The sequence below is a fragment of the Protomyctophum bolini genome (assembly GCF_963924005.1).
Source record: "Protomyctophum bolini genome assembly, chromosome: 2".
NCBI lineage: Eukaryota > Metazoa > Chordata > Actinopteri > Myctophiformes > Myctophidae > Protomyctophum > Protomyctophum bolini.
The window spans coordinates 24,688,186-24,715,178 of NC_137863.1; the positions used below are offsets into that span (position 1 = coordinate 24,688,186).

The 26,993-nt window shown below is 40.9% G+C and overlaps 1 protein-coding gene across 1 annotated transcript in view; it reads right to left on the reverse strand.

The window, feature by feature from the left end:
• Positions 1 to 960: 960 nt before the first annotated feature.
• The window catches only part of LOC308333335 (collagen alpha-1(VII) chain-like), a gene marked incomplete at its 3' end in the record, with an annotated part of 63,290 nt that continues 37,257 nt past the window's right edge, over positions 961 to 26,993 (reverse strand). Inside the window, exons 23-47 of the mRNA XM_080789683.1 lie at positions 26,828 to 26,959; positions 24,345 to 24,494; positions 24,096 to 24,232; positions 22,472 to 22,598; positions 22,192 to 22,335; positions 21,542 to 21,714; positions 20,762 to 20,803; positions 19,424 to 19,450; positions 19,190 to 19,234; positions 17,669 to 17,782; positions 17,498 to 17,569; positions 16,178 to 16,213; positions 15,449 to 15,502; positions 15,116 to 15,190; positions 10,047 to 10,160; positions 4,567 to 4,593; positions 4,393 to 4,446; positions 4,123 to 4,194; positions 3,233 to 3,292; positions 3,076 to 3,111; positions 2,800 to 2,844; positions 2,647 to 2,682; positions 2,488 to 2,532; positions 1,343 to 1,413; positions 961 to 1,036 (exon numbers count right to left, since the gene is read on the reverse strand). Coding sequence (XP_080645809.1) covers positions 961 to 1,036; positions 1,343 to 1,413; positions 2,488 to 2,532; positions 2,647 to 2,682; positions 2,800 to 2,844; positions 3,076 to 3,111; positions 3,233 to 3,292; positions 4,123 to 4,194; positions 4,393 to 4,446; positions 4,567 to 4,593; positions 10,047 to 10,160; positions 15,116 to 15,190; positions 15,449 to 15,502; positions 16,178 to 16,213; positions 17,498 to 17,569; positions 17,669 to 17,782; positions 19,190 to 19,234; positions 19,424 to 19,450; positions 20,762 to 20,803; positions 21,542 to 21,714; positions 22,192 to 22,335; positions 22,472 to 22,598; positions 24,096 to 24,232; positions 24,345 to 24,494; positions 26,828 to 26,959 — 1,964 coding nt within the window. The remainder of the gene's footprint in view (positions 1,037 to 1,342; positions 1,414 to 2,487; positions 2,533 to 2,646; positions 2,683 to 2,799; positions 2,845 to 3,075; positions 3,112 to 3,232; positions 3,293 to 4,122; positions 4,195 to 4,392; positions 4,447 to 4,566; positions 4,594 to 10,046; positions 10,161 to 15,115; positions 15,191 to 15,448; positions 15,503 to 16,177; positions 16,214 to 17,497; positions 17,570 to 17,668; positions 17,783 to 19,189; positions 19,235 to 19,423; positions 19,451 to 20,761; positions 20,804 to 21,541; positions 21,715 to 22,191; positions 22,336 to 22,471; positions 22,599 to 24,095; positions 24,233 to 24,344; positions 24,495 to 26,827; positions 26,960 to 26,993) is intronic.

Consider the following 26,993-nt stretch of genomic DNA (forward strand, 5'->3'; position numbering starts at 1 on the left):
AAAGGGTTTGTTATTGGGGCACAGATGGCAGGAGCTTCGGTCACAAACACTACTTAACAGGATAGTGTTTCAATAGAAACAGTGACTATATCGACATCAGGCACTGCACTACAGATATGAGAAAAGGTGATACTCCAGCATGACAATGCTCCTATCCACAGGGCATGAGAGGACACTGAATGGAGTATTCAAATGATGTGAATCATATGCTACTATGGATCAGCTACATGCCAATGGCCCTAGGCTATAAAAAAAACGGTCCTAGCTGAGATCAATGCAAAAATGCTGCCTTTAATTGAAAATGTCTGTGACTGTGGTGTCGTCCGTGCTCAAGTGCAAAGACATTAATAAAAAGCAGTGAACATTTCAGTCCATTACTATCATCAGTGCAATAACTTTGCTGAGCACTGTTTGACACCACAGCTGGTGTTTGTGGAGGTCTGATGAAGAGCATACATCCCGAAATGTCACGTTTTCGGGTTGAAACAAAAGTCAATGCTAAAGAGCGTGCAGATCCTGCTCGCAAGATGTTCTTGTCTCATGCATGTTCTAAGTCTGGGGCATCCTAAATATATTATTTAAAATATCATTTTATTTTACCACTGTATAGAGCAGTGATTCCAGTACATGACTAGACGCTAACTGAAACAGAAAACACTTAAAGAAGTAACACAATATATAATATAATAACATATCACCATTAGGGAACAACTAGGAAAATACACATTAGCACTGAGGACTTTGTCTGTGTTGTATGTTGAAAAGAAAAGAAAACTCCATTGTATCTAGTTTGGATAATCTTTTGTTATTACTTGTCCTGACTGTTTTTATGTATTTTCTTTTGTGTGGCACTTTGGAAACCTTGTGTTTATGAAATGTGCTATATAAATAAATTGGATTGTATTTAACACAGAGATCACATTCTGTAGAGCATCATACTGTATCTCTGCGGGTAACGACTCACTCTTTCTCCTTTCTGCGCTGGTCCACCCTTTTCTCCTGGAAGTCCATCAGCACCCGGCAGGCCCGGCTCTCCCTGTGGAATGAGAGAAGGAGAAAGACTAGTATACACCAAAGCAGGGTGTGGAGATGAAGCGCACTCTATACCACTGTTAAATTAACATACTATGGTACATTTGTTTGAAGAGAAAAATGGGTGGCCTACCTGTTCCCCTTTCTTCCCACCAAGACCCGGCCCCTGGATGTGTCAAATAATATATCATCATCATATTCATCACAGAAGCGAGATTACCGTGGAGGGTATAGAGTCATAATAAATGCAATGGGACGACAGGTTGATATCATTATAGATCTCCAAAGATGATAAAGTGTGAGAACTCACACTTCTGCCAGGCTCTCCTTTTTCTCCGTTGTTTCCCTGGAAACAGACAGAGCGGTTTTGTGTGCATTCATCTGCGTTTAGGCATTCAGCATGGCATGCTAAATTATGAGACTGAGGCATGTTGTTATAGACCTGCTGCTTGTCCAATGATTACAGTCTGATTGAATCTGTCTCACCTTTTCCCCTGGTGGTCCACTGGGCCCCGACAAACCCTGGCGACAAATGAAAGTGGGAATAAGCTATGCATCTATAATAGACCGCGCGACAAATGTTTAAACAATACAAAAATAAATAAATAAAACCTAAACCCAGTGGTGGTAAACTACATTTACTTAAGCACTGTACTTAACCTACTTTGCGGTAGTATTTTCTACGTAGTCATTGGCCACCCCCCCCCCCCTTTTAATTTTTATTTACCCAATTGTTTTGTATTTTTTAAATTTTTATTTCAGTTATAGTTGATAGTTATGTGTTTTTTTTGTATTTCAGACTTTTATATTTTATATATGAATGTTGAGTACTGGTGTTGTTGGTTTGTCCTGTATCTGTCATGTATCTGTTGTCTGTCCTGTATTATGTACAAACTTCAATAAAAATACTTGAATAATAATACAAAAATATAAAAAATTAAAAACTTAAGCACTGTACTTAAGTACAATTCTGAAGTATTTGTACTTTACTTGAGTATTTCCAATTTCCAATACTTTTACTTCTACTCCACTACATGTCAGATCTAAATATTGTACTTTTCCTCCACTACATTTATTTTAAAACATTAGTAACTAGTTACTTTGTAGATTTTGATTATTAATACAAAACATACATGACCCCTTCAGCTATTTGAAAATAGACGACAAATTAAAGCGTATTTTCAAAAAGATTTTTCTACTGTACATTTGAAAACTTGTGATGCATAATGAGTACTTTCTACTTTGGTACTTAAAGTACATTGTGATACCAATACTTTGGTTCTTTTACTCAAGTACATTTTTAATTTCAGATTTTTACTTTTACTTTCAGATCAATACAGCAATTTCTAAATTTCAGTATTGATACTTTTACTTAAGTAAACGTTTTCCACCCCTGGATCCATATGATTCCTGCAAGCATCTACAGACAGGCCAGTCTGTCATTTTGTCACTCACCCTCAGCCCAGATGTCCCGGCGAGGCCTGGCTTCCCCGAGTCCCCCTGAGAGACATGGCCACGATATAATATATCAGAACAATTTCAAAGTTTGAAAAGTATGTTGGGAGGGTGATCAAACTCGAGACAATCATAAAGTCAGGGACATTTTGTACTCACTCTCCCCCCGGTTTCCCCCGCAGGTCCCCGCTCCCCCTACAAAGATGCAGCCAAGTGTTTTGGTCTGTTAGAAACAGGTACGCAGATGGACAAATAACGTTGCACATACACGCGGTTGGTCTGGCTGTGGTAAACCTGGTCAATATAACTCACCCTGTCTCCCTGTGATCCAGCCTCGCCTGGCTGCCCTCGATCACCCTAGCAGGATGCAGAGAGTGACAGGTCATCGACTGTCAAAGATGTCATCGACCTGAGGCCGTTTCCACAAAATGTCTTCTAAATCGGCAGTACTCGCACTTTCAAGACTTCACAAAAATAATAATAGCAGATGTACAAGCTCGCAGTGTGTCACTTTGTGCCGTGCTGCGTGCAAACGCAAAATTCTAAAATGACACGGATACTTTTCCCAGTTTGGGTTCAGTCTTTTACCTTGCTTCCAATTAATCCAGGAGGCCCTCGAAGGCCCTACAAGACACAAGCATATTGGGACTTTTAAAGTGTGTACAGTATGTGCACCATGCATAATCAAGATCTTAAACTGAAAATAATTCTGTAGAATACAAAAAGGAAAAGAGTGTATAATTACCCTGTCCCCAGGTCCTCCAGCACTCCCTGGGGGTCCGGCTAACCCTTCGCCGCTCCCCCCCTGAAGAACAGCCATAAACACACACACACACACACACACACACACACACACACACACACACACACACACACACACACACACACACACACACACACACACACACACACACACACACACACACACACACACACACGGGCAATCGTCATCTTATCGATATCGGAAGATGTTGGCCTTAAAATGCTATATCGGTATCGAACCAACATAAAAATTATAAATCGGTTTTAGCCAATGTTGATTAATTAAAAAGAAAAGCCTGAAAAATCCTTTTGTAGTAACTTGTAGTAGCTTAAGTTAGTCACTCGAGATCTCGAGCTACAGTAGTAACTTGCATGCTCAATTTAGCATTTATATTTTTTTCTCTCTCAATGGCCACTCCGTACTTTTGTGATGATGAAGGCTTTTCCTGAGGAGGCTTTCAAAAGGGCCAACAAGTTGGAACATCTTTAAATAAAAATACTACATTCAATTTCAAGCTGTTTATGTTGGGATATGGGCCAACATTTCAATAGCGGTGCATCCCTAGTTTTGGAATAAAGAATTCTGTGTTCATATGCTCTTTTCAGAATGGACTAAATTATTATTATTATTTAATACAGAATGAGATCATATCGTATCGATCGGTTATCTGCAATTAATTATATCTGATATGGATATCGGCCAGAAATGTCATATCGCCCATCCTGGACCAGCACCTCTTCCTCCCTCATTCCTAGCCGCCTCACCATACCCCCTGCATCCGTACCGCCCACCCATCTGTCCCTTACAATAAAAGTTGACACACAGATTCATACCCAAGAATGCCACACATAAAAAAAACTGCATCTACCTACCTTGTCTCCTTTGATGCCCTGCAGTCCTGGGAGCCCCCTGGGACCTTGAGCTCCTGCTGCTCCTGCAGCACTCTGATAATAGGGAAGCACTTGACTTGACTCAATGCAAAGCATGCCATCACAAAATGTACGCACGCGCGCGCGCACACACACACACACACACACACACACACACACACACACACACACACACACACACACACACACACACACACACACACCATCAGCAATACATACATGTCAGCATGTCAGTGATTGTCAAAAGCTTACAGAGTCTCCCTTCTCGCCCTTCACAGCCACCCCGCTGCCGACTCCTGGAGGTCCCTGTCAGCACGGAGAGATAAGAGGCTGGGTGAGAATCATTATGCTCACTCTGCTCCTCGGGACATAAAGTATGTGTCGTGACTCGTGAGAGCAGGACAGGCTCCCGAGGCCCTGACTCACCCTCTCGCCTAGGCTGCCCTTGTCGCCCTGCAGAGAAGAAGGGAGAGAAAAAGACAGAGATGGACAGTTTAGTAAAAATAAATATATTTAAACAAGAAGAAATGACATAAGTAATGTTATTGTGAATGTAATGCTGAAGGGAACAACACCTGTCTATTCACTTGAGACTGAAGAATTCTTAGCCAACATACTGTTGAGTCCTCCAGACATACAGTATCTTCGTCATTCAAACATTGTCCCACTACCCCACGTACCAGTCATTTATAGGCTCTGAACAAAAGGTTAACTTCACCCCAAAAACTATGGCAGGTAAACTGTACACGAGAGGACCCGTATACTCGGGACCCATTTGTACATTTTTGTGGGTCCCTTTATTTTTGGTTTCCTACATTTTTTTTTTTTTAATTTTTATTGGTTTTCAAGACAAGACAGAAAAAACAAACTTACAATACACATAACACCACAGACGTACAAAAAATAAATAAACGCGAACAACGTAGGGCAGGCGAAAGACAGCATCCTTGCCTAGTCGATCGTTGTAGGTTGAATTTCCCAGACAAGCTCCCATTCACTTTAATTCTAGCCGTAGGTTGTTGGTATAATTTTTTTACACATTGTAATGCTTTCTTATTGAACCCAAATCTTGTCAATACAGCGTAAAGGAACCTCCAATTGACCCTATCATAGGCAGCCTCTGCATCAACACTCACTAATAGAGTGCTTGTTTTAGTCCTCTGTGCTTGATCTACAACGTGTATAGTTCTCCTTACATTGTCATGAGTTGGCGACTGACTATGAAGCCTGTCTGGTCCTCGTCCAAAAGCTCGTTGGCTATGTCCGCTAACGTCCTAGATATAATCTTGGTGTAAATGTTGTAGTCCACATTCAAAATGGATATGGGTCTATAGCTCCCACATTGCTCTTTATCCCTTCCTGGCTTTGGTATCAAGATTATTGCTTCGGACCAAGATGGTGGTATTTTATGTTTGTTTAGGGTCCAATTAAAGGATGCTACCAGCATAGGTATCAACTCTTCTCTGAACATTTTGTACCACTCCACAGGGAACCCATCACTTCCTGGTGATTTATTATTTTGAACATACATTTGGTTTTTAATTAGTATTATATCAAAACATTAAAAAAAAAAACATTCCCAAAAAAGCAAACATTTTCATTAATTGAAAACAAAATTCTATATTTTTTCAGTAATTTATGAAGAAATCAAAGAAAAATTTAGGAAATTCCATAATGAGTGATTCCATGTGAGCTTGTAGATCTGCTATTTTCACAAGATTGGGTCCTGGGCAAAGAGTTCTCTTTTGGGTCACGGCCTAACAAGTTTTGGAACAACTACCTTAGGGCTCTGACTGGGTTGTAAGGCTCTAAATACGAGGTGGCTAGCCCATTTTGGATCTGAAACAGTAATATCTTAATATGAACACAGGTTATTTTTTCCCCCATTTCCTGAAAAGTCAAGTTTTTTGGACATACATGCTTTCCACCCGATATCCACCCGTTATGACACACGTGACATTCAACACATACAGTAGGCAGACATAAAGTACATGTTGCCTCAAATTGCTCAAAATGTCAGGACATGAAGGCCTTCTCACTATCATCAGCTAACAAGTGGAGATAGCGGTTGTCAGGGAAACGGACTGAACAGAACGATCAAGGAGAGTGATGGAAATGATAGAGTGCTTCTCAACTTTATCTGCAGAAGAGCTGAAAAATGAATGGCTAAGAGTCCTTTAAAGCTATACAAAAGCACTGACATTTTAAATGTCAAGTCACTGCAAGCAGTAATTGCTGCTCACTTTTGCTTTCCATTAGCAATGTTGATGTAGGATAATTGGAATGAAAATCTCTACTACTACTACTAATATAATAATTACGCTACGGTTGTCCTGATCCGATCACGTGATCGGAAATCTGGGCCAATCAGGTAATTTAAAATTTAAATAAAAAGAAAAGCTGTCCAAATACAAAGACCTGGAGATTGAAATCAGCAGGATGTGGGATATGAAGTAACACTAGTAGTCATCTGAGCTCTAGGACTCATGAAAAGTACACTGACCGTATCCCAGGCAACATCATCAACATACACAGTCCAGAAGATTGCCCTATATAGCAACAGCCCATTACTGTACTACTTCCAATCAAGTGACATCTACCCCATTGTGCCATAGGTTAACTTTGGACCCGGCTATAGTAAAAATGATAATTGCGACTGTAGGTCGCAGTTTACTATGAAAACCTGCATTTCATGTCAGTCACCCTTCATGTCAGTCAGTCCGTCCATCAGTCACACCTCGTGACACACTCCATATATGAAGATCACGACACTGACCTCATCAAACCCTGGATAGCCATACAAGGAGAAGACCGGATCATCACCGCATATCTGCATATATGGAGCCGGCCAGCAACTCTACATCACACCTCACGGAGACCATGTTGATCTGACCTCATCAAACCCTTAGATCTATACATATATGGAGCTAACCTGTTCTGACATTCCATATGTTGATCCTCCTCACCAGTCCTTCCTCTTAGATGTCTCCCTTTTGACTGATACCTGTCCATTCAAACTCTAGACGGGCCCGCCCCAAAGTCCTTAATAATAATAATTATTATAATAATAATAATAATTCATTCTTCTGCATGAGAGTTTTCAGATAAACTGTTTTAGGCTCATGGATGAACACAACACTAGCAAAGTTGAAAACTGTGTTTAATATCTCAAACAAAGCTGCTGGATCAGAAACACTCTACTTTACCTTATTTATTTATTTGGTCAGGACAGTGCACATTGATGAATACTAGACGAGTGTAATGCATACACATGAGCAAGTGTAAATATGCTGGATTTAGCAAAAGCTACTTTCCATCGGTAGTCCCCAAGCTTATTACAGACTGAAAGCCTGAATATTCCCTTTAAAAGTTCAAAATAGACCTTACAGCTATCCCAAAGAGACTACAGACCTTCTTAAAAAGTTTTTTTTTTTTTTTTTTTTTTTACCTCAACCAGTACAGCAGGGCTTTAATTGCCTCTGAAAAATGCAGTGACTCAATACTACCACCATCTGGCCAATAAAATTAATGGAAGCTGTTCAGAAGATGTGTGGGCTGCTGTGAAATCTATCAAGTATATATACATTTCATAACCTTAAGTTCTCCATCTATTATCACAACAGCTATAAGTATAATTCTGAACAAATCATAGCAGACTTCTGGTTAGAATAAAGAGGGAACGCATCTAAAAACATAGGAAACGTATAGTGTCAGTCAAATGCCGGATACGCATTGATACAAAGTTCTCCTAATGGGATTGAAAGAGGACAATACGTGCCTCATTTTTGTGGTTTGGGTGGTATTTGTATGGTGACACATCAGCCTGGAGATGTTTTAGATAGCAGTCATGTAGAATGTGAACATGCATTTTACATGTATAAATGCAGTGTGCTGCATTCCTAGCAGCCACTTTAACCCTAACGTCTGGGCATGTCATACAGTAATATGCAAACATTTGGCAAAAAGGCTGATCTACAAGCTCAAAATGCGTGACAACGTGACAAAGTGTATAGACCCCTGCAGGGCAGGAATTTCATGAAGGCCATGGCTGCTATGCCATGAGTTTGGCCTCATGCCCTCTAAAACTGATGTGCCCTGAAGCCACAGTGGCCTCGGTTCCCTGTCTGCAGACTCTAGTCTGCACTGCCCCAGTGCACCGGCTGATTTAACAGTTTTCTCCTCTGCCTCTTTTCTGTCAAAATGGTTTGTAGACACAAGTATATTTCACTGATATTCTGAATTCCTCTTAATTCTTAACTCTCTTCTCTTACCTCTTTCAATGTATTCCACTATTCTTGCCTAAATCCTTTTTTAAGTCTTTAGATCAGATGATTTCAGCATTTATTTGGGGAGGTAAACAGCCCAGAATTAAAAATTCTGTTCTACAGAGGAGCCGTGATGATGGGGGGTTAGCTCTACCCAATTTCACTTATTATTATTGGTCAGCCAATGTTCAGAAAATGGCCTACTGGTTCCACTCCCCTCTAACTGACTGGCGTGTACTAGAATTTAAATCATGCCACTCAATGTACTCCCAGTAGTACTCTTCTCTAAATTACCCCTATCACCATCTAAATTTACCCAAAACCCAGTAGTGATTGCCACCATTAAGATTTGGTCACAGTTAAGCTCCCACTTTAAATGTAAGGATGGCTCTATAAATTGTCACCTATTCCCTCCCTCTATATCAGACTTAGCTTTCAAACAGTGGAAAGATAAAGGTCTTGTCAAATTCTCAGATCTCTATGAGAGAAATGTATTTAGTAGTTTTGAGAAAATTCGTACCAAATATGATCTACCCCACAATAATCTCTTCCGATACTTTCAAGTTAGAGACTTTGTTAAAAATCAATTTCCCTCCTACCCTGAGAAACCGTCACCCCAGATCGCTATTTTTGGTGTACCATCAAATTTTGAACTTCTAACCCAGAAACAGTCTAATATGGTAGCATTTGCCTCACTGATAGCAAGACGTAGAATATTGTTGGGGTGGAAATCCCCAACTCCCCCTTCTATAGCTATGTGGCTTAAGGATAGGTTCAACAGAAAGGTTCTTTTCTAGCTGGCAACTAACTATTCATTACCTACTTCTGAGGGTACTTAGTTCCGACAGACTAATTGAACCAATACTATGTGTTTTTTTTGCTTCCTCATAACGATAGAACTCTGTATAGAGGGTGCTGTATGACAACGTTCCGATTCAACACAATACTTTCCAACATAACTTGTAACTCTTTTGAACTCAAATAACCCAACTCATAATTGTATTTGTTTTGTTTTATTTTATTTTATATTTTGTTATTTATATTGTTTTTGCTATCTGTGCTTAAATTATTATTGTTCATATTATATGTCAAATATAAATGGTTGTTTTTGTATGTCTGTACTCAATTGTTATTGTTATTTTTTTATATTGTTTAATGATGACGATAACTGTGGGGGGAGGGTTGGGGTGAGGGAGAAAAAAAATGGTATGTTCAAACTGTACTACATTGTTGAAAACTACTACCAATAAACATATATTTAAAAAGAAAAAAATCTTAACTCTCCTTCCGCATCCCCAATGACTCCAGATACTCTGATTAGTCCAGGGTGTATACACCTTTTTGATTCAGGAGTTTTTATAAAAGAATATTTGGAATTTATGAATACCCTAATTGTCACTCATTGTTAAACTATGTATTAAAAATAAAATACTCTATAATCCTTAATTTCTGTAGACTACATTTATTTGATGCTCTTGCTGCCCTGGCATTTGGCCTTTGAGCCCTCAAATAATTGACATGACCAAAGGCCAAGTGACTTTGCCCCTAAAATGATGAAATTCCAGGCCTGGACCCCTAGGCCAGGGGGACTCTGGTCACAATCTATATGGGGTTTAAGTGCTCAAGACAGGAGTAGCAAACCTTGGTGGAGAGGCCTGGCGTTCCGGGTATTCCTGGACGGCCATCCAGTCCTGGTGTTCCTGCTGCTCCAGGAAAGCCTTTGGCCCCATCACTCCCTGGACGTCCCAGCATACCCTGGGCACAGAACACAGAAACGGGTCATTAGGCTCATTTACTTCATATCGTGTATCTTTCATATGATGGAAACCGCTCTGAGGCCACTGTGAAACAATGGTATTTATTCATGCACGAAAGTACAAGTAAGGCTGACTGGATGGATGCTCGCCAGTGGCCACCACGAGATGTTCGCTAGTTTGATGTCCATATTGGTCATTCCGTCATTCCCCGTTTGTACAAAAAGTTGCCTGCTGCAAAATAAACTTGAAAGAATGCCAATGCTTTAAACATCAAGCCAAATTTTGACTTCAGTTTGCCCACATTTAAGACTTAAATAAACAATAATGTGCAGCACATGTGAGGTGGAGAAATTATTATTGTAATTTACTAATTATAGATAGATTGAAAGATCGTCACACATTTAAGACTTCAAAAAACAACATAATGAAGCACATGTGAGGTGGGAAAAATATGATAATTGAGAGATTATCACATACTCTCGTTTCCACGCAATGCTACATAATGATATTGAGAACATGTGACTGAACACAACTTCAATAAAATATGGGGAAAAAGAGGGCATAAAATTTGGGTACTTTATTAATTTACAAAAAAGTCTAAATAGCCAACATGTTTCGACCAACTGGTCTTCATCAGGCCAGGTTGATCTCTTTCGCTTTCTATAGAGGGTATGCGCATGCATAAAGTGAATGGCAAATCGAGTGGCAAAGTGAGTTTGGGAGGCGGCCTTTTTTCGGACAGCATTCTAGCCGACGGGGCAACGATCCGATCCGCAGCGGGGGGACATTCGCTGCGATGCGAAAAAGCGATGGTCCGACATACGCTGCTCCCGTGCTTGCGGTTAGGGTTAGGTTAGGATTGAGGTTTCGGATCAATATGCTGTCGGAAAAAAGACCTGCACCCAGTGAGTTTAAGGTCGTTTAACGTTGTTTAATACATTCAGATAGGACATCTGATTGGATGTAGGGGCTGTGAAGGCCAGAAAGTAGTTTTTGCCACTCAGGCGTTCCCGCATAACTTCCGGGTATGATGATGATGTCACGCGCATAGGCTCTATAAATAAGTATTTTATGAATTAGAAAAGCCAGCTTGCCTAGCGAAACACTGATTCAATTAAAACGCAAAGAATTTATGAGACCACCACTCTCAATGTTCTAACGAACCATTATCGCAAACAAACAGGTTTCAACATGCAACTTTGATTATGCACAGGGTTGCTGCGGGCTGTGTGGTACAATTAGAAACATTACATTGTCAACATATATTAGGGTTTCATTCAACTACAACTATCCAGGGCAAGACAACCCCGACCAGACTAACAAAACCCATGCCTCTGCTTTTGATAACACCCATGGGTCATTCATTTTTACTGTATGTCCTTGATTCCAAATTGAACTATCCAGGGCAGGTCTTCAACCAGACAACATTTTCTTATCTCCCCCCTTTTCCACTCCCTCTATTGGCTCCCTCTTGCTAGCCCGCACTGAGTAGGCTACAAAACACTGATGTTGTACAGGCTGTCTACAAGGCAACCAAAGGCACGCCATCCCCAATACTTTCAGCCTGATCCAATCATACCGCTCACTCAGATCAGCTTACACAGGAAAGCTGTCTGAGCCTTCCCTAAAAACAACCGGGACAACGCTCAACACTTACCAGACTCTTCTCTCTCCTGGCTCCCAAACTGTGAAACAAAATCCCTATTGCAGTTAGAACTGCAGACTCACTCCCAATTTCCACCTGAAGACTCATCTCTTCAGAGTCCATCTCATCCCCTAGCACTTCACTCTCCTTGTACCCCTTCTTGACACCTGGATTGATGTGGAACGGTTGACCGAAGATATGGCTACCATGCAGACATACTGTATACTGTAGTTTGTTTTACCACAATGTTAAGAACGTAATTTAAGCATGTTATTTAAACAGATGCCAGATTACTAATCAAGAGTAGGATTTATGACGTGACAGATTTCCCCCCCGCAAAAAAGCTGGAAGCTAGTTAAAAATTTAAATAGCAATTAGGCAAATGCCTATTGCTATCACAAATGACAGTGATCATGAAAATAGAGTGCAAAGAAATCAATTAACCGCTGCAAAGTAATTAGCATACCAACAAAACATCAAGTCTCAAAAACAACATACCGGTATGCTTTTTAAACAAAGGAGCTGGCTGAATAGCAGCTGGACTTAAACATCAACTAGTTTAGTTGTAACAGGTTCTATTCACTGTACCCATGTTGTTCTTTGTTATTACTTGTCTAGTATGTTGATATTGTATTAATGTATTTATTATTGATTTTATTGTTCTGTATGTAAGAAACATGGCTCTCAGTTTACACACATTTGCACTCATGAAAATAAGTTTCTGAAGTGTTTTTTATCTTTTAACAGATATGTACAAATGGTTATATGCATTTTTGTCAATAAATCATTCAATCAATCCGTTGTGATTGTCATTTGATATGTGACATGGACCTCTGAAATAAAGAATGACATGCATTCAATCAATCAATAAATCAATGGAAAAACCTTAATAAACTAGAAAGGGTGCGCTAAATTGACAAAATAGAAAATAAATCTCCGTTAGGACGTACTTTCCTGACATAACTCTGTCCACTGCTCTGCAAATTAGATTACATCTCTGTTGAGCTACTCCATTGCCCACACAGGCAGAGGCTGAAACAAGAGGTTCCAATCTAGTCTGAGTCAATGGAGTCCTATGGTACAAGACTGCTTTGATCATGTGAAGCGGGGCCGGTGTCTCGGCACGCCTGTGGAGTCACACAGTCCTCAGACACAGACCCCATGGACGTGCTGTATCAGTAATTGCATTGATAACGTTCCAAAAAGGTCTGTCTTTATCCTGACACAGAAACCATTGATTTACATTGATGTTGGCGCAGCACTGCATGTTACCACCTTCAAATCACTCATTATTGGAACACGGATGGCATGGAGCTCCAGACACAAAGACATCTCAACTGGCTAATGGTTCAATAGGAACAGTAGCCTATGTTGGTGGTATGATCTATTGCCGTGGTTCTTAAACTTATTCATGTCAAGGATCCCCAAAATGATATGTATTTGGCTACAGACCCCATCTCAAAATATTTTATGTCAGGTCAGGGACCTCCAGAAGCAAAGATTTGAGTTAAAAATGTTTGCTTTATTTAAAATGTACGGTATGTATTCAAAGATTTCCACAAATTTTCAAGATAAAAAAATAGCAGATCTACAAGCTCATAGTGTGGCACGAACTGATGTGCTATAAGCTCATATATCTGCTATTTATTATTTAAGATAATAACAAATAAAATTGCATAATCGTCATATTTGTTTCCATGTTGAAATATTTCCATACATTTTCAAACTACCAAAAACTTAAAAGATACAAGAATACAAATCTAAAAAAGCCCTAGTAAAAAGACTATAGGAGGCACGCATACCAGTGCTTCCACAAGATCAGTATCTTACTGTGCTATACCTCGGATTGGTCAACACATTAAGGACTTCATTATGAGACCCATCAAGTCTGCCTTTAAAACTAAACATGAGGTTTCTCAAAAGAGCCTGGAAGGTGGTTAGACCAGAGTCACAGAATAGCTGACTAGCACTGCCACCCCTAGGCTTCTTCAGGAGAATCCTGAGAGCATCATTGCTTTCTTTTTTATTATTCACACATAAGGGGGCTGTATACAGCGGGGTGCAGTAGGCTTTAAATAAATTCACTTTGACATTTCAGAGCAATAGTGGAATTTCCTGACTAACATGTTAGCTTGTGCATAGAACATTCTGCGCTGTCTGTACATGTCAGCATCATCTTCCATCTTATCATGAATGATGTGCCCCAAATATTTACAACTGCTGCACACAGTGGGGCTATGACCTGACAAGTGGAACACTGGAAAATTTTGTTTCTGGTCCTCTTTGGTCATGCAGATCAAAATCACACTCATTTTTGCATTGTATATGACATCAAACTTCACCCCATATGCTGAGCATATGTTAAGTAGCTGTTGGAACCCTGCACTACTAATACAATGGCCAAATCATCAGCATACATAAAATGGTTAGTCAAAGTATTACCTATCATGCAGCCAGTCGTACACCCTCCCAGCAGCCTAGATACAGTAGGTCATCCATAAACAAATTGAAGAGGGCGGGGGACAGCAGCCCCCCATGCCGTACCCCCTTGCCTACACTAAAGGGGGAGGATAGGCTGTTCCCCAATTTCACCTGAATACCAGTACTCTGTTTGACATACCAGTATGCCAGGATACATATGATGCATCCAGGCACACCCCTCTGCTTGAGTTTGACAAAGAGCTTGTGGTGATTGATTTTATCAAAAGCACAGGACGCATTGATAAAACAGCATGGTAGAGCCGTGACTTCTGTATGAGTCTACTGCTTCTTTTAATGCATATATATACACACAAGTCTGTACCGTGTTTAGCTTTAAAGCAAAATTGATTGTCTGTGGTGTATATAAAATTTACTTAGCCTGTCTAGTAGTAACCTTTCTAGCACTTTAGACAGTACGCTGGCTAGGGCGATGGGTCTATAACTGTCCATACCTTGCCAGCCTTGTCTAATGACAGGCACTAGAACCACTGTAAGCAAGGAGTCTGGCAGTACACCATCAGCTAGTGCCTTATAGCTTGGTGTATCTCAGATTCTCATGAGGACTGAATAGTACCCCTTCCTCTTCTAGATTGCTTATACAGTAGGGTTCGTTACTGACACAGTTAAACAAAGTAGCATAGTGCTGCCTCAAAGTTCAGTTATATTATCTGCACTAGACACACTTTCCATGTTGCAAGGCAGTACTGCTTTAGACCCATTAATAGTTTTAATATCTTTCCAAAAGCCGTGGCATTATTGCTAAGCATTTTCCTGGCCATTAAGTGGCAACTTAAAACAGCCCTAGTGTGCACATGTCACTCACTTACCGATATTCCTGGGATCCCTGGCTCTCCCTTCCTCCCTGGAAGACCGCCTCCTGATACTCCAGGGCCTGGGTCACCCTGGAATACACACACACACACACACACACACACACACACACACACACACACACATACATTTCAATTACTTTATTTGAGTCCACATTTAATAAAATACAAATATTGTTCAGTTTCTCATGCCAGACATACTTGAAATAATAAGTTTGTCAGTGACAAGGTGACGCAGACAAGTTCATAATGCAGCACTCAGCAGAACATTCTCTCTTTGTACGTATGTACAGTATGCAACCACAGATTTGTCAACTATATTCAACTCACCCTTTCACCTTTGTCCCCCCTTGACCCTCCTGCTCCCGGCACCCCTGCTTCACCCTAGAACAATAGAAATCATCACACAACACAGATGCTCACCCAGCAACAATGGTCCTGGTTAGCCACAAGCAACTCTTACATCCTAACTTTAAGACCAACCCTTGACAGCCCATACATCGAAACAGAAAAGTCCAACGTTGCAGCTTTACGGAAAGCATGAATTATCCTCTTTCTACTGTATCTGCACGGTTTTTGTTTGATAAAAATCCACCGTAGACAAGTGTTGGAAGTGCTCGTTTTCCAACGAACACGTCAAAATCGAACACACACACACACACACACACACACACACACACACACACACACAACACACACACACACACACACACAAATAAATCACCTACACCTGCTGAAAGTAGCTCATAACATGTATGTACAGTGGATGTTTATGAAACAAAAACTTCGTAGATTCAATGATGTTAATCCAAGCTTTCCATACAGCTGCAATGTTGGTGAGTTTAACACCGTTTAATACAATCAGATAGGACCTTTCTGTTTGGATGTACATGTATGGACTGCCAAGGGTTAGTATCGCAACTCTAGATGCCAGATATTAAAAATAGAATAGAAGAGTTGCTTGCGGCTAGTTCTGCATGAAATCACAGATGAAGTAACACATTAATATTAGCATGATATGGGAGTGTTTCTGTGCATAATATGTTGAAGATGACTCACAGTGTCTCCTCTGATGCCCGGTAGGCCTTGTGTACCCTGGAGGTGACAAATCATATTTATGCTCACAAGACGTGCACAAGACATGTATGAAATAAATATGAGATTACTATATCATAGCAGTTGCCAACCTCTGGACCAGGCCCCCACCTTAACCCAGTAGGACCAGAGCCTGATTCTACAAATGTCTTCTAAATGAGTAGTTCTCACACTTTCAAGGAATTTCAAAAATGTTCAAATACCAGATGTACAAACTGAGATTGCATTTCTGCTCTTTTTGAATAGCCAATGCAGTAGATGTATTGTAGGAGAAGGAGGGAGACCCGCACACTGCCACTTGCTGACTTTCCTCAGGCTGAAGACTGAGGAAGGTTGCAAGATATATATATATATATATATATAAAACCTTCCTCCTGTATTTATGAATTGTTTTGTATGTTTTTAAATTGTTTGTATGACTTCTTTTGGCTACGGCTGTCAATAGAGTTTGACTACAATTTACAATTTAGGCATTTAGCAGACGCTCTTAATCCAGAGCGACTTACATTAAGCAAGAACAAAAAAAGCATGGGAATACATCACATAAAAACATTAATCATGAAACATGCGTAAGCTAAGAAAGTAACAGTGGAATATAATGAAACTATACATATAAACTATGTATATATACTACTATGCTATACATATGTACTATGACGTGCTATGACTACATACAATGCAATTATAGTGCTGTCTACATAACATGCTATAAGTCTGTATCAAATGCTATCTAAGTCTACAGAAATGCTATCTAAGGGGGTAGGGTAAGTGCTATGGGCCATGATGCAATGGGAAGTGCATTCCACAGTTTTGGAGCCAGAAGGTAGAAGAGTTTGGGACGTGTGGAGCGTTGTCCCGGCGTTTTTAGTGAGGGTACTTCCAGCTTCCCTGCGTTGGCTGATCTGAGTGCGCGGGAGGGTTTGTAGGGTTCGATCATACTTGCAAGATATGGGGGAGCCATACCTTTGGTTGCTTTGAATGCCAGCATCAGAGTTTTGTATTCTGTGCGGGCAGCGACCGGGAGCCAGTGGAGGGAGCGGAGCAGGGGGGAGACATGTGAGCTGCGGCATTTTGGATCAGCTGGAGAGGCTTAAGTGCACATGCTGGTAGGCCAGTAAGGAGGGAGTTACAATAGTCGAGTTTTGACAAGACTGATTGATTGATTGATTGATAGGTATCGTATTGTTTTGCCAATTATGTTTTGCCCACATGCATTTGCAACATCCTCACGGCCCACCAGTGGGCCCGGTCCACAGGTTGGGAATCACTACAAGTCCTACTCACAGGGACTCCTGCGGAGCCAGTGGATCCTGGTCTGCCTGGTAACCCAGGACTCCCATCAATACCAGGGAAACCCTATAGACACACAACCAACGCCACATTAGCCAATAGTTCAGCATGTATTGTACAAGCTAATTATATGACATTGCTGTGGCATTAGTGACACTCATTTACCCTCTCCCCCTTCTCTCCTCGGACGCCAACTGAAGGGCCCTCACTTCGGCCTGGGGTGCCTGGTCGCCCTTCTGGGCCCGCTGGACCCTCCCTCCCAGGAAAACCATCACGGCCCTGCAGCGCGCACGCGCACACACACACACACACACACACACACACACACACACATATATATTGGAACTAGGGCTGTCAGAACGAATTTCATAATATGAAAGAAATTCGAATATTAAAAAATATATATATATTCGAAAGCTAAAATTGCCATTCGAATGGAGCTTTTATCATTTATTAATTCTATTTAATATTTTTATTTTGTTTTATGTTATTTTATCCGCTCACTAAATGTATTGAGTAACGAATCTACCGCTGTGAAATCTCCCATCTGCACGCACGCACACACGGTCACACGCGCGCCTCGTCACCTCCTCCCTCCTCTGCACGCATGCACACACGCAGTCGCACAGCGCGCTGCAACTAAGAAGAATCACTCGCATGTTTTATTAGTACCGTCGAGTCTGTCGCATATTGTGGACAGTTTGAAAATGCGGGTCCTACGTGCATTAAACCATTAACGTTGGTCCGGCTGGTTTCATTTTGTCCTACGCGATTACGTGAATCAGCATGGCTGCGCCTGCAGTAGGCTATTACCAAAACAAACACATGGTAGGCTACTTTTGTGTTGCACATGGAAAGCAACTGAAAACGACCATGGATATATTAAAGACAGTTCCCCTGTGCTGCTGTGCACAGCGGAGATAATGCAAAACTCCAGGTACGAACCAAAACACTGACTGTCTGAAGCTGATCATCCACGACTATATCTCCAGACTAGTCCTGCAGTCCCGCAATGAAGGAAAGACAATCTCGCCTCTCACTATAGTCCACTACAATGCCATTCTAGCCTTAAAACCTACATTTATGTGTTATTCAACAATTACTTTAGCGCAAAATATAGGCATCTCTATATATCTTCATTGCTATTTACTAATGATGGCCTGTTCATCGTGACAGCATTCCGTTTAAAAAGAAAAAAGAAAAAGTTCATGATTCCTGACTAGCCTACTCACTACTCAGACTATACTGTATCAGAAGTATACAACGTTCACTGTAAAATGCATTTGCACTATAGACAGACAACAATCTTACCGTGCTGAGTGCACTGTGCTCAATAAAACAACAGTTTAAACGCTATTTTGTGCCGAAAACCATTATTACATGTTCTGAAAGTACTGCTTTGTCGTTTGGAAGGGGGGGCCCTCTAGTGGACAGAACGTGCATCGTCAAAACCTTGTTATTCTGTGTATTATTATAGGCTAAATATGAGCTAAAATACAATGTAAATATTCGAATATATTCGAAAATTACAAATAATTAAGCAATGAAATTCGAATTGGATTATAGAGGTGAACTGACAGCCCTAATTGGAACCATACTGTGTCTACATCAATGTACTAATCTATAAGTAAAATGAAGGCAAAATCTGTCACTGTACTGCTTCCAGTCTGGTATCAAAAGACTCACAGGCTCTCCTTTGCGTCCATCAGCAGCATCTCTGCCTCTCTCACCCTAGAGGATTGAACAAAATACAGGATTGGAGATAACACATTTTTGTTCTGTTGTTCTGTTTTGGTAGAGTGCTACAGAGTGCAATACAGATAAACCATTACAGCAGAAACCCATCAGATTAATCTCCCAGACCCATCAGATTACTACAGGCAAGTAGAAGAATAATGAGACACATTTTGCACACTGTACCTTCTCTCCATAATCCCCCTTCGAACCCTGAGGGAAATAAGAGAGATCATACAATATTTAGAGGAGAGATGGAGAAAAAGTGACGAGATTGAACGAGCTTCAAGGGTATTAGATGCAGTAAGAAAAAAATCATATATCCGACTGGAGGCCTCCAGACCCAACACAGGTTCAGTGTGTTGGGCCTGGATGCATCCAGACCCAACACAGGTTCAGTGTGTTGGGTCTGGAGGCCTCCAGACCCAACACAGGTTCAGTGTGTTGGGCCTGGATGCATCCAGACCCAACACAGGTTCAGTGTGTTGGGTCTGGAGGCCTCCAGACCCAACACAGGTTCAGTGTGTTGGGTCTGGATGCATCCAGACCCAACACAGGTTCAGTGTGTTGGGCCTGGATGCCTCCAGTCGGATATATGATTTTCTTTAATGATGACAATCAGTGTGATGTACATACTGTACATGTACTGTGATGTACATACAGTGGTGTAAAGTAAATTTAAATTTATTTATAAAGTATATTTACTCAAGTACTGCACTTAACTACAATTTTGTAGTACTTTTACTTTACTAAAGTATTTTCTAATTTCAATTCTTTACTTCTACTCGCTATATCTCAAGAGGTAATTACTGTACTTCTACATACATTACTCACGTCACTTTGGCTATTTGAAAATACGCAATCTATCTATAGAGGAGGATTATTTCTACAATGCGTTATTCACACTTTTACTTAAGTAAAAAAATACTGTGAAAAGGTCCACACATGCTGGCTTTTGTATTTTAATTACTTCCACACGTGCATAATTGTTCACAGTGCAGGCCCGGGGAAAAAATAATAATGCTAAATGAAATAACACATTGTCAAAACAAAGCACCAAATAACAGAAATTAGGAATAAATCAGGAAGTTAAGGAACTTTTATTGGGGTCACACCACAATGTGTCTAGGTGTATACTGCCACCTACTGTATACTGGATTGATATATTTAACAACACTATGAAATATATCAATCTGCTGCTGTGTAACCTACTTCAGGGCTTCTCAACCTGTTCTCAATCATTTTGGGGGATCCCCAGATTATTTAAAAAAATAAACTCCCCCCCTGTCAGGTGAAAAGAAGCGGCTTGGACTACTCATGCACTGAAGGAAGCATGAGGTCAATCCGTTGCTCTCCCCAGGTTGGCAGAGGGAGTGTAGAGCCCAGGATTACAAAATGGAAATGAATCATTGCTTTCGACATCTGCCTCTCTGATTTGCTGATGAATGCTATGCACAGTTTATCTCTGTCTCTAGGGCACGGGTTGCCCCATGACAAACACTTGTTCCACCACTGTGTACATACCCGAGGACACTGCACAGTACACCGTTCTGTCCCAGGGATTATCTGAAAACATATCACAAACAAACAAATCAGATGCATGAAGGAACATCAACATTTTGAGAAACCCCTTCATTTTTGATTTCCCCAAATGTTTTTTATTCAGATATTCAGACTCCTGCATGAGTCCTCCATGACATTCATGTGTGTTCAAGTTTAATAATGTGTTCAATGTCAATCTTTGTTCTTATTGATTAGCTATTTGACTGTCCCCAAACCCTCTTTTACAAGTACAGCTTCTTTGTACCTTATTTTCATTTGTTTAGAGAAATTGTGATCTCAGTTATAAGCTCTCCAAATGGAACCATATAAATGTTAAATAGTCTGCATTCCTAGAGTGCCTTTATTATCCAAAGTGCTTTATAATGTGCATCACGTTCACCCATTCATACACCGATGGCAGAGGCAACCATGCAAGGTTCTGCACATTGGGAGCAGTTAGGGGTTCCCAAATGGCGTGCTAAAGATTTATGTTGAACAGTAATAACAAAAAAAAACAGTGAAAAAAAGCACATGAGGATTTTAAAAACTATTTCAAGATCAAGATTAAGATCAAGATTGCTTTATTTGTCATTCTTTCCAACTGCAGCAGCAGAAAAAAACAAAATTATGTTTCTTCTAGTTAAATCTCCTAATTTCCTAGTACTTTCAAATGATATGGATGATACAAAATAAAATCCATGTTTCAGACATGACATGAACTTTTACTTCTTCCTTCATCAACATGTCCTGTTTTGTCCCTACCTCTGGAATCCTAGCAATGCCACAGAGCAGGTCTGCCAGGTCAGAATGCAGGGTGCCCAGCTGTGCTGCATCAGCAGTATGCAAGAGGTTCTGGGTGCTGCCATCTGTCACCGACTGGCGCAGTTCCTCACGGTCCGCCCGACCCAGACCCACTGCCAGGACTGTCACTGCACCTGCTGGGCACATGGAGAAAAGAAGAGATGTTGTTTTGTGAGAAGAAAAGGCAGGAATGTTTTCATGAGATATTGTATGAACAAAACACTACACTCAAGGAACTCAGTATAAACTCAAAGGTAGACTAAAGTGTATTTGAATTTGCACGTGGGTTTGTTAGGGGCAAATGGAGGTGGCTAAATGAGGGGGGGGTTAACAATAAAAAATTATAAATACCAGAGACAATTAGATACTTCTGTGATAACAACGTAGAGCAACCTACAATGAGCAACCTCAACCAGAAATCTGCTCTGCTAATCCTAATTATCTGCGACTAGCATTTGACCTGAGGATCCATCCAGAAATGAGGAAAACTCTTTCATTCAAATTTTATTTCTATAGTGCTTATTTATACAAAATACAAAACACAATCAATCTAAATAGCAAGAGTCATCTGTGACAGTCATAATGTGTCGGGTTACGCAGTAGCAACCTACCTGCGGCTTTGACAGCACTTGCTGGGAGAGTGATGTTGTCTGAGGATCTGCTGTCGGAGATGATGACCACGGCACCAGGAACCCTGGGTCTCCGTCCAGATGTGGTGGTCAGCAGGAACTGTCGAGTGAATGTCAGTGCTTCCCCTGAAGGGGGAGCCACAGTGTTACATATCTAAAGAGAGCCAACCTAATCACTTCCACAAAATAACAAAAAATAAACATGGTCATTATGTTTAAGTTTGTGGGGTAAAAAACACAGACATAGACGAATGACACTGACCTATGTTATTCCCTGGACTATCATCAAAGGGTGTGGATAGGATCTCTTCAAGCAGTGTTTGAGAGTTGCTGTGGCGATTAAGCAGGAACCAAACTTTGGGTCTGGAACTGTAGACTACGACTCCCACCTGAAGACAACAGGAGGCACAAAGGACATCACTATCACAATCTAGCCAGAATAGAACAAGAATACAGGGGTTGACTAAAGTCTCAAAGGCACTTGCCCGTCAGTCAAGTACAGGTAATTTTCTACTTGCCCAAAGGTCATGTCCACTTGCCAGAAAAGTAAATCGTCCATTATCTAAAGTTTGCGCTTGTAGAACAAATTAATGTTAATCTTCTCTGAAAAAACAGAATGAGTGCAAGTGAGTTTGCATTAAAGCTGCTATAAGCAATAATATGTCAGAATGTTAATGACCTCTTTTTTTTGTATTCAGTGTGTAAAACGCTCCCTCTCTGTGACACATCTAGGGGCCACAATCTGCATTCAATACAATCTTTGAATGCATGATGTGTCACAGACACTACATTCTTTTGGAGCGTTTTACCCATGTCTGAAATTCATACAAAAAAAATAAAATCATTAAATTTTGACATACTATTGTTTATACTGTAGCAGCTAGGGATGTCCCGATCACGTTTTTATCATGTATAGCAGGGGTTGCATTTCCTTTGTTTATCATAGGTGTCTTTGTGACGGCGGACGCCGTCACTATACCTAATGCAGATGCTAACACAATTCTATGTATAATGTATAATGTAAATAAGGACACAAATTGTAACAAATGCATTTATTGAAGTTAAGGGGGGGACACTGAGTTGTCGGTGATTCTCTGAAGTGGTGGATCTCCTCATACACCTACAAATGAGCAGATATAAGGCACATTAGTTTAGGAATAAATAGGACAGCAGACTTTCTAATTGACCAGTATAATGAGAAGACTTGTAAAGAAAGAATGTAAATCTCTGATGTCTAAACTTACCTCTGTTTACTCTCATCCTCCTCTCAGGGTGGTGTTCGGGCAAATGAGTTCCCTCTGGGTATAGGCACCCCTCTTATAGTTCCGGGAGGGACCAAGTGGGAAATGGATAGCAGGGGGGGATTGGGATGGACTACAATTAATGTAATCCTGTATGTGTTGTGTATATATTCTATGCTAACTACTAATTGTAAATGGGTATTGAGGGTGCATATACAGGGAGTAAGTTTATATAAAATGGCATTGTGTGATTCTAAGAATGGGGAATATGGTTATGGTTACCCATGGGGAATGGTATGGGCTAACCAGGTAATGGACTGCCCTATAAAAAGCAGTCAGTTGTCTTGAACCCGAGATATGACAGGTTGTTATGCATATGACATGTCAAAGTGATTGAGAAATAAAGCCTTATTGAAGGTCCCCTGGACTGGTCTCTATTCATTTGTTGCCTTGGCCGCTCGACACTCTCACAGTCTTTCACACCTCTGAGTGTGATCATGAGATTGGAGCCAATTTCCGATCACCCGATCAGCTTTAAATTGTTCTTCTTAAATAGCCAATATTTAACAAAGATGGAATGCACTAATACTGTATAAAATAGTCTGTAGTTTCTCAACAGTGTTCATGCTTGCTCCCAAACTGCACCTGTGAGTCGCTTGGTCCGATGGTGGAGAGCGACCCAGCCGCACTGGTCAGAAGGGCCAGCAGAGGTTCCCTCAAGCTTGCCCGGTCCTGAGAGGCCGGAACCAGGAACACAACATCCAGCCGACCACCCACACACACTGTACAGAGATAAATGCGTATGGTGGTTAATATTATCTCCGGGGGGTGGAGGGGGCTGTTATAAGGAAAGAACCCATGCAGATAAAGTACCGAAATGTGGCAGTGCATTACCAGTGCGTTCCTCCACGGAGGCCTCAGCTCCCAGTCCACTGTCAAACGTAGGCTGTATTGTGAAGCGGTAACGAAGACCCAGACGAAGCCCGGTCACCCGGTAGGAGCTGGCTGAAGCAGGGAGCGTGACGGACTGGCCTTGCCCTGTGTCTTAATAATACAAACACTTACAGTAAGACAAAGAAACATACACAGATATATACTACAGTAAAGAGGCCCTACACGGTTCTCTCTGCACTCACTCACATTCTGATTATTACCATAAGTTTACATTGTTTATTGAATTCAATAAACATTCTTATCCAGAGCAACTAACAAGTCTTTTAGTTAATAAAATGTTACTTTGTCCAATCTGTATGGTAAAGTATGTTAATGTGACCTACTGTAAACGGTACTATACAATTGTGGTGATTGTAAATTGATCTCCCTATAGCCTTCTCTTCTATTGAGACATTTATATCCTGTGGTCTGGTTTGACCAGTACTAGTTGTGGCACTGCCTGAACTGAAGGTATTAGTTCAGTAGTATTAATGTTCAGCACTTGCACAGAGGGCCTGGGTTTAAATCCCAGTTAGGTAGTTGAAAGTTGCATCATATAGCTTAAAGTTGAATCTAACAGAAGTATAACATCCATTATTCTTTATTTCTCACTGAATAGGTTTAGCACCCAGTGACTGCCCTCATTTATCAAGGCGGTGTACAGCCAAAAATGGGCCTATGCATGATTATGTATTCACTCCTAAAATATAAAACTAATAAATATTATTCATGTGAAAAAAATTAAGTAATGTAAAGGTATGTCATATCCACATAACAGTGTTTTGCATGAGCACATACATGCAGGATTTTTGGAGACGCGTGGCCTATCAGGAATCAGTGGCGGCTCTACAGGGAGGAAATGGGGCAATGCCCACCCAGATTGGATTTTGTACCCCTCTAGGATTTTATAGGCTGTACCAGATTGATTTCAGCGGTCACATTTATCAACGCCAAGACCGAAATTACGCAAGGATCAGCTGTTTATGATCACTTCATAAATGCTGTGCCAACGTGAGCATATGCTAAAACCCACACTCGGATTTAAGGCAGAATTTACACTCCATTGATAAATGAGGGCCTAAGTCTGCAAAGCAACCCTGAACCATAACTGAGCCATGTTTCACACAGAGTTTTAACTGTTTTTTTATTTTTAAATCCTGATCTTGTCTTCTGTCAGTTCTGTGAACATGATTTACCAAAAACCTCAAATACCACAATCCTTTTAGGACATTGTACTGTACAATGTTCCAGAAGGACTGTGGCATGTCAAAAAGGATTTGGGCATTCCGTTCTAGAAGTAGAGCAGTCCTTCTGCTACCATGGAGCCCGTTTTCATACAGACAGTGACTTGAAACATTTTTTAAGTTTTACTTTGATCTTTCTTGACAAGAATCTTCCTGTTCAATCTTGGTCAAACTTTCCTCTTGTGACCATGTCCAGAGATTTTTGCTACTGGCTAGACTCCCATAACTACGGACATCTATATAATACTGGCAACAGAGAGATTCTGTAGTCTTGTTACTGTATGTAAACCTTTACATAAACCATGCCTGGATTCTAATCTCCTCAGACCACTCTCAGCTATTCCTTCTGCTTTATATTTTCAATGGGATACAAACAGTGGCAAAAAAAGAGCAGAGCGAGTAATGTTCTCCGTTTAAACTGTCTGCATGAATGAGATTGAAAACACATGTGATGATGATACTAATCTACAGTGGGATTATTCCCCCCTTACCTTCAGGACATGATCCACCCCCACGCCCCTTATCACTCATCAGCTAACACAGGACATGTGTTCATCCCATACAAACACCCTGGCCAATACTCCAGTCCAAGCATCTCTCTCCTGGCTCCCAAGCATGTGTCACTCTGAAAACTCACCCCCTTCAGACTCTACCTCAACTCCTAGCACACTTTCCTTGTATCCCTTCTTGTAGCCTGTTTTGATACCTGCCATACTTACACTATGCAGATACAGTATGTTGCTACTTTCAACACATAATGATGTGTTATTTAGATAAACTGTGGCCTACTTATTTAGATAGCAGGTTGTTTTAGTTTTGACCTGGTGTACTACTCCTATAGTTTATTTGATGCACTAAATTGTTGTTGTTTTCATTATAGTTTTTTTTACCCTGTTATTTGTTGAATAGGGTTCATGGTATTTCCTCTGATCTTGCACTCGTAAGTCACTCTAGAGTCTGGACTCTGGATGAGCATCTGTGCTAAATGCCAAAATTGTAATTTCCATGACCTGGCCATGACTTTCCCTGGATCATATCACACCACTATGCAAATTGTAAGGCCAATCTGACCTGGAGTGTGTACATGGCAAGGTAGGCAAACATGGTGTTTTAGGTGGGCGTGACATGTGATGTGTGTGCGTGCGTGCGTGCGTGCGTGCGTGTGTGTATTATTCCGTTATTTGCAATGAAGTGTCTCACCTCGCTCCTCTCTCCAACGTAGGATGTATCCTCTGGCACCAGCCAGTGGTAACCATCCGAGCAGTGCAGAATTCTGTGTAACCTCTGCCACCCGCAAATTGGTGACAGTCTGTGTGGGAGTCAGGGGACCAGCTGCATGAACAAACAGAGTCAGGGAAATGGGGAA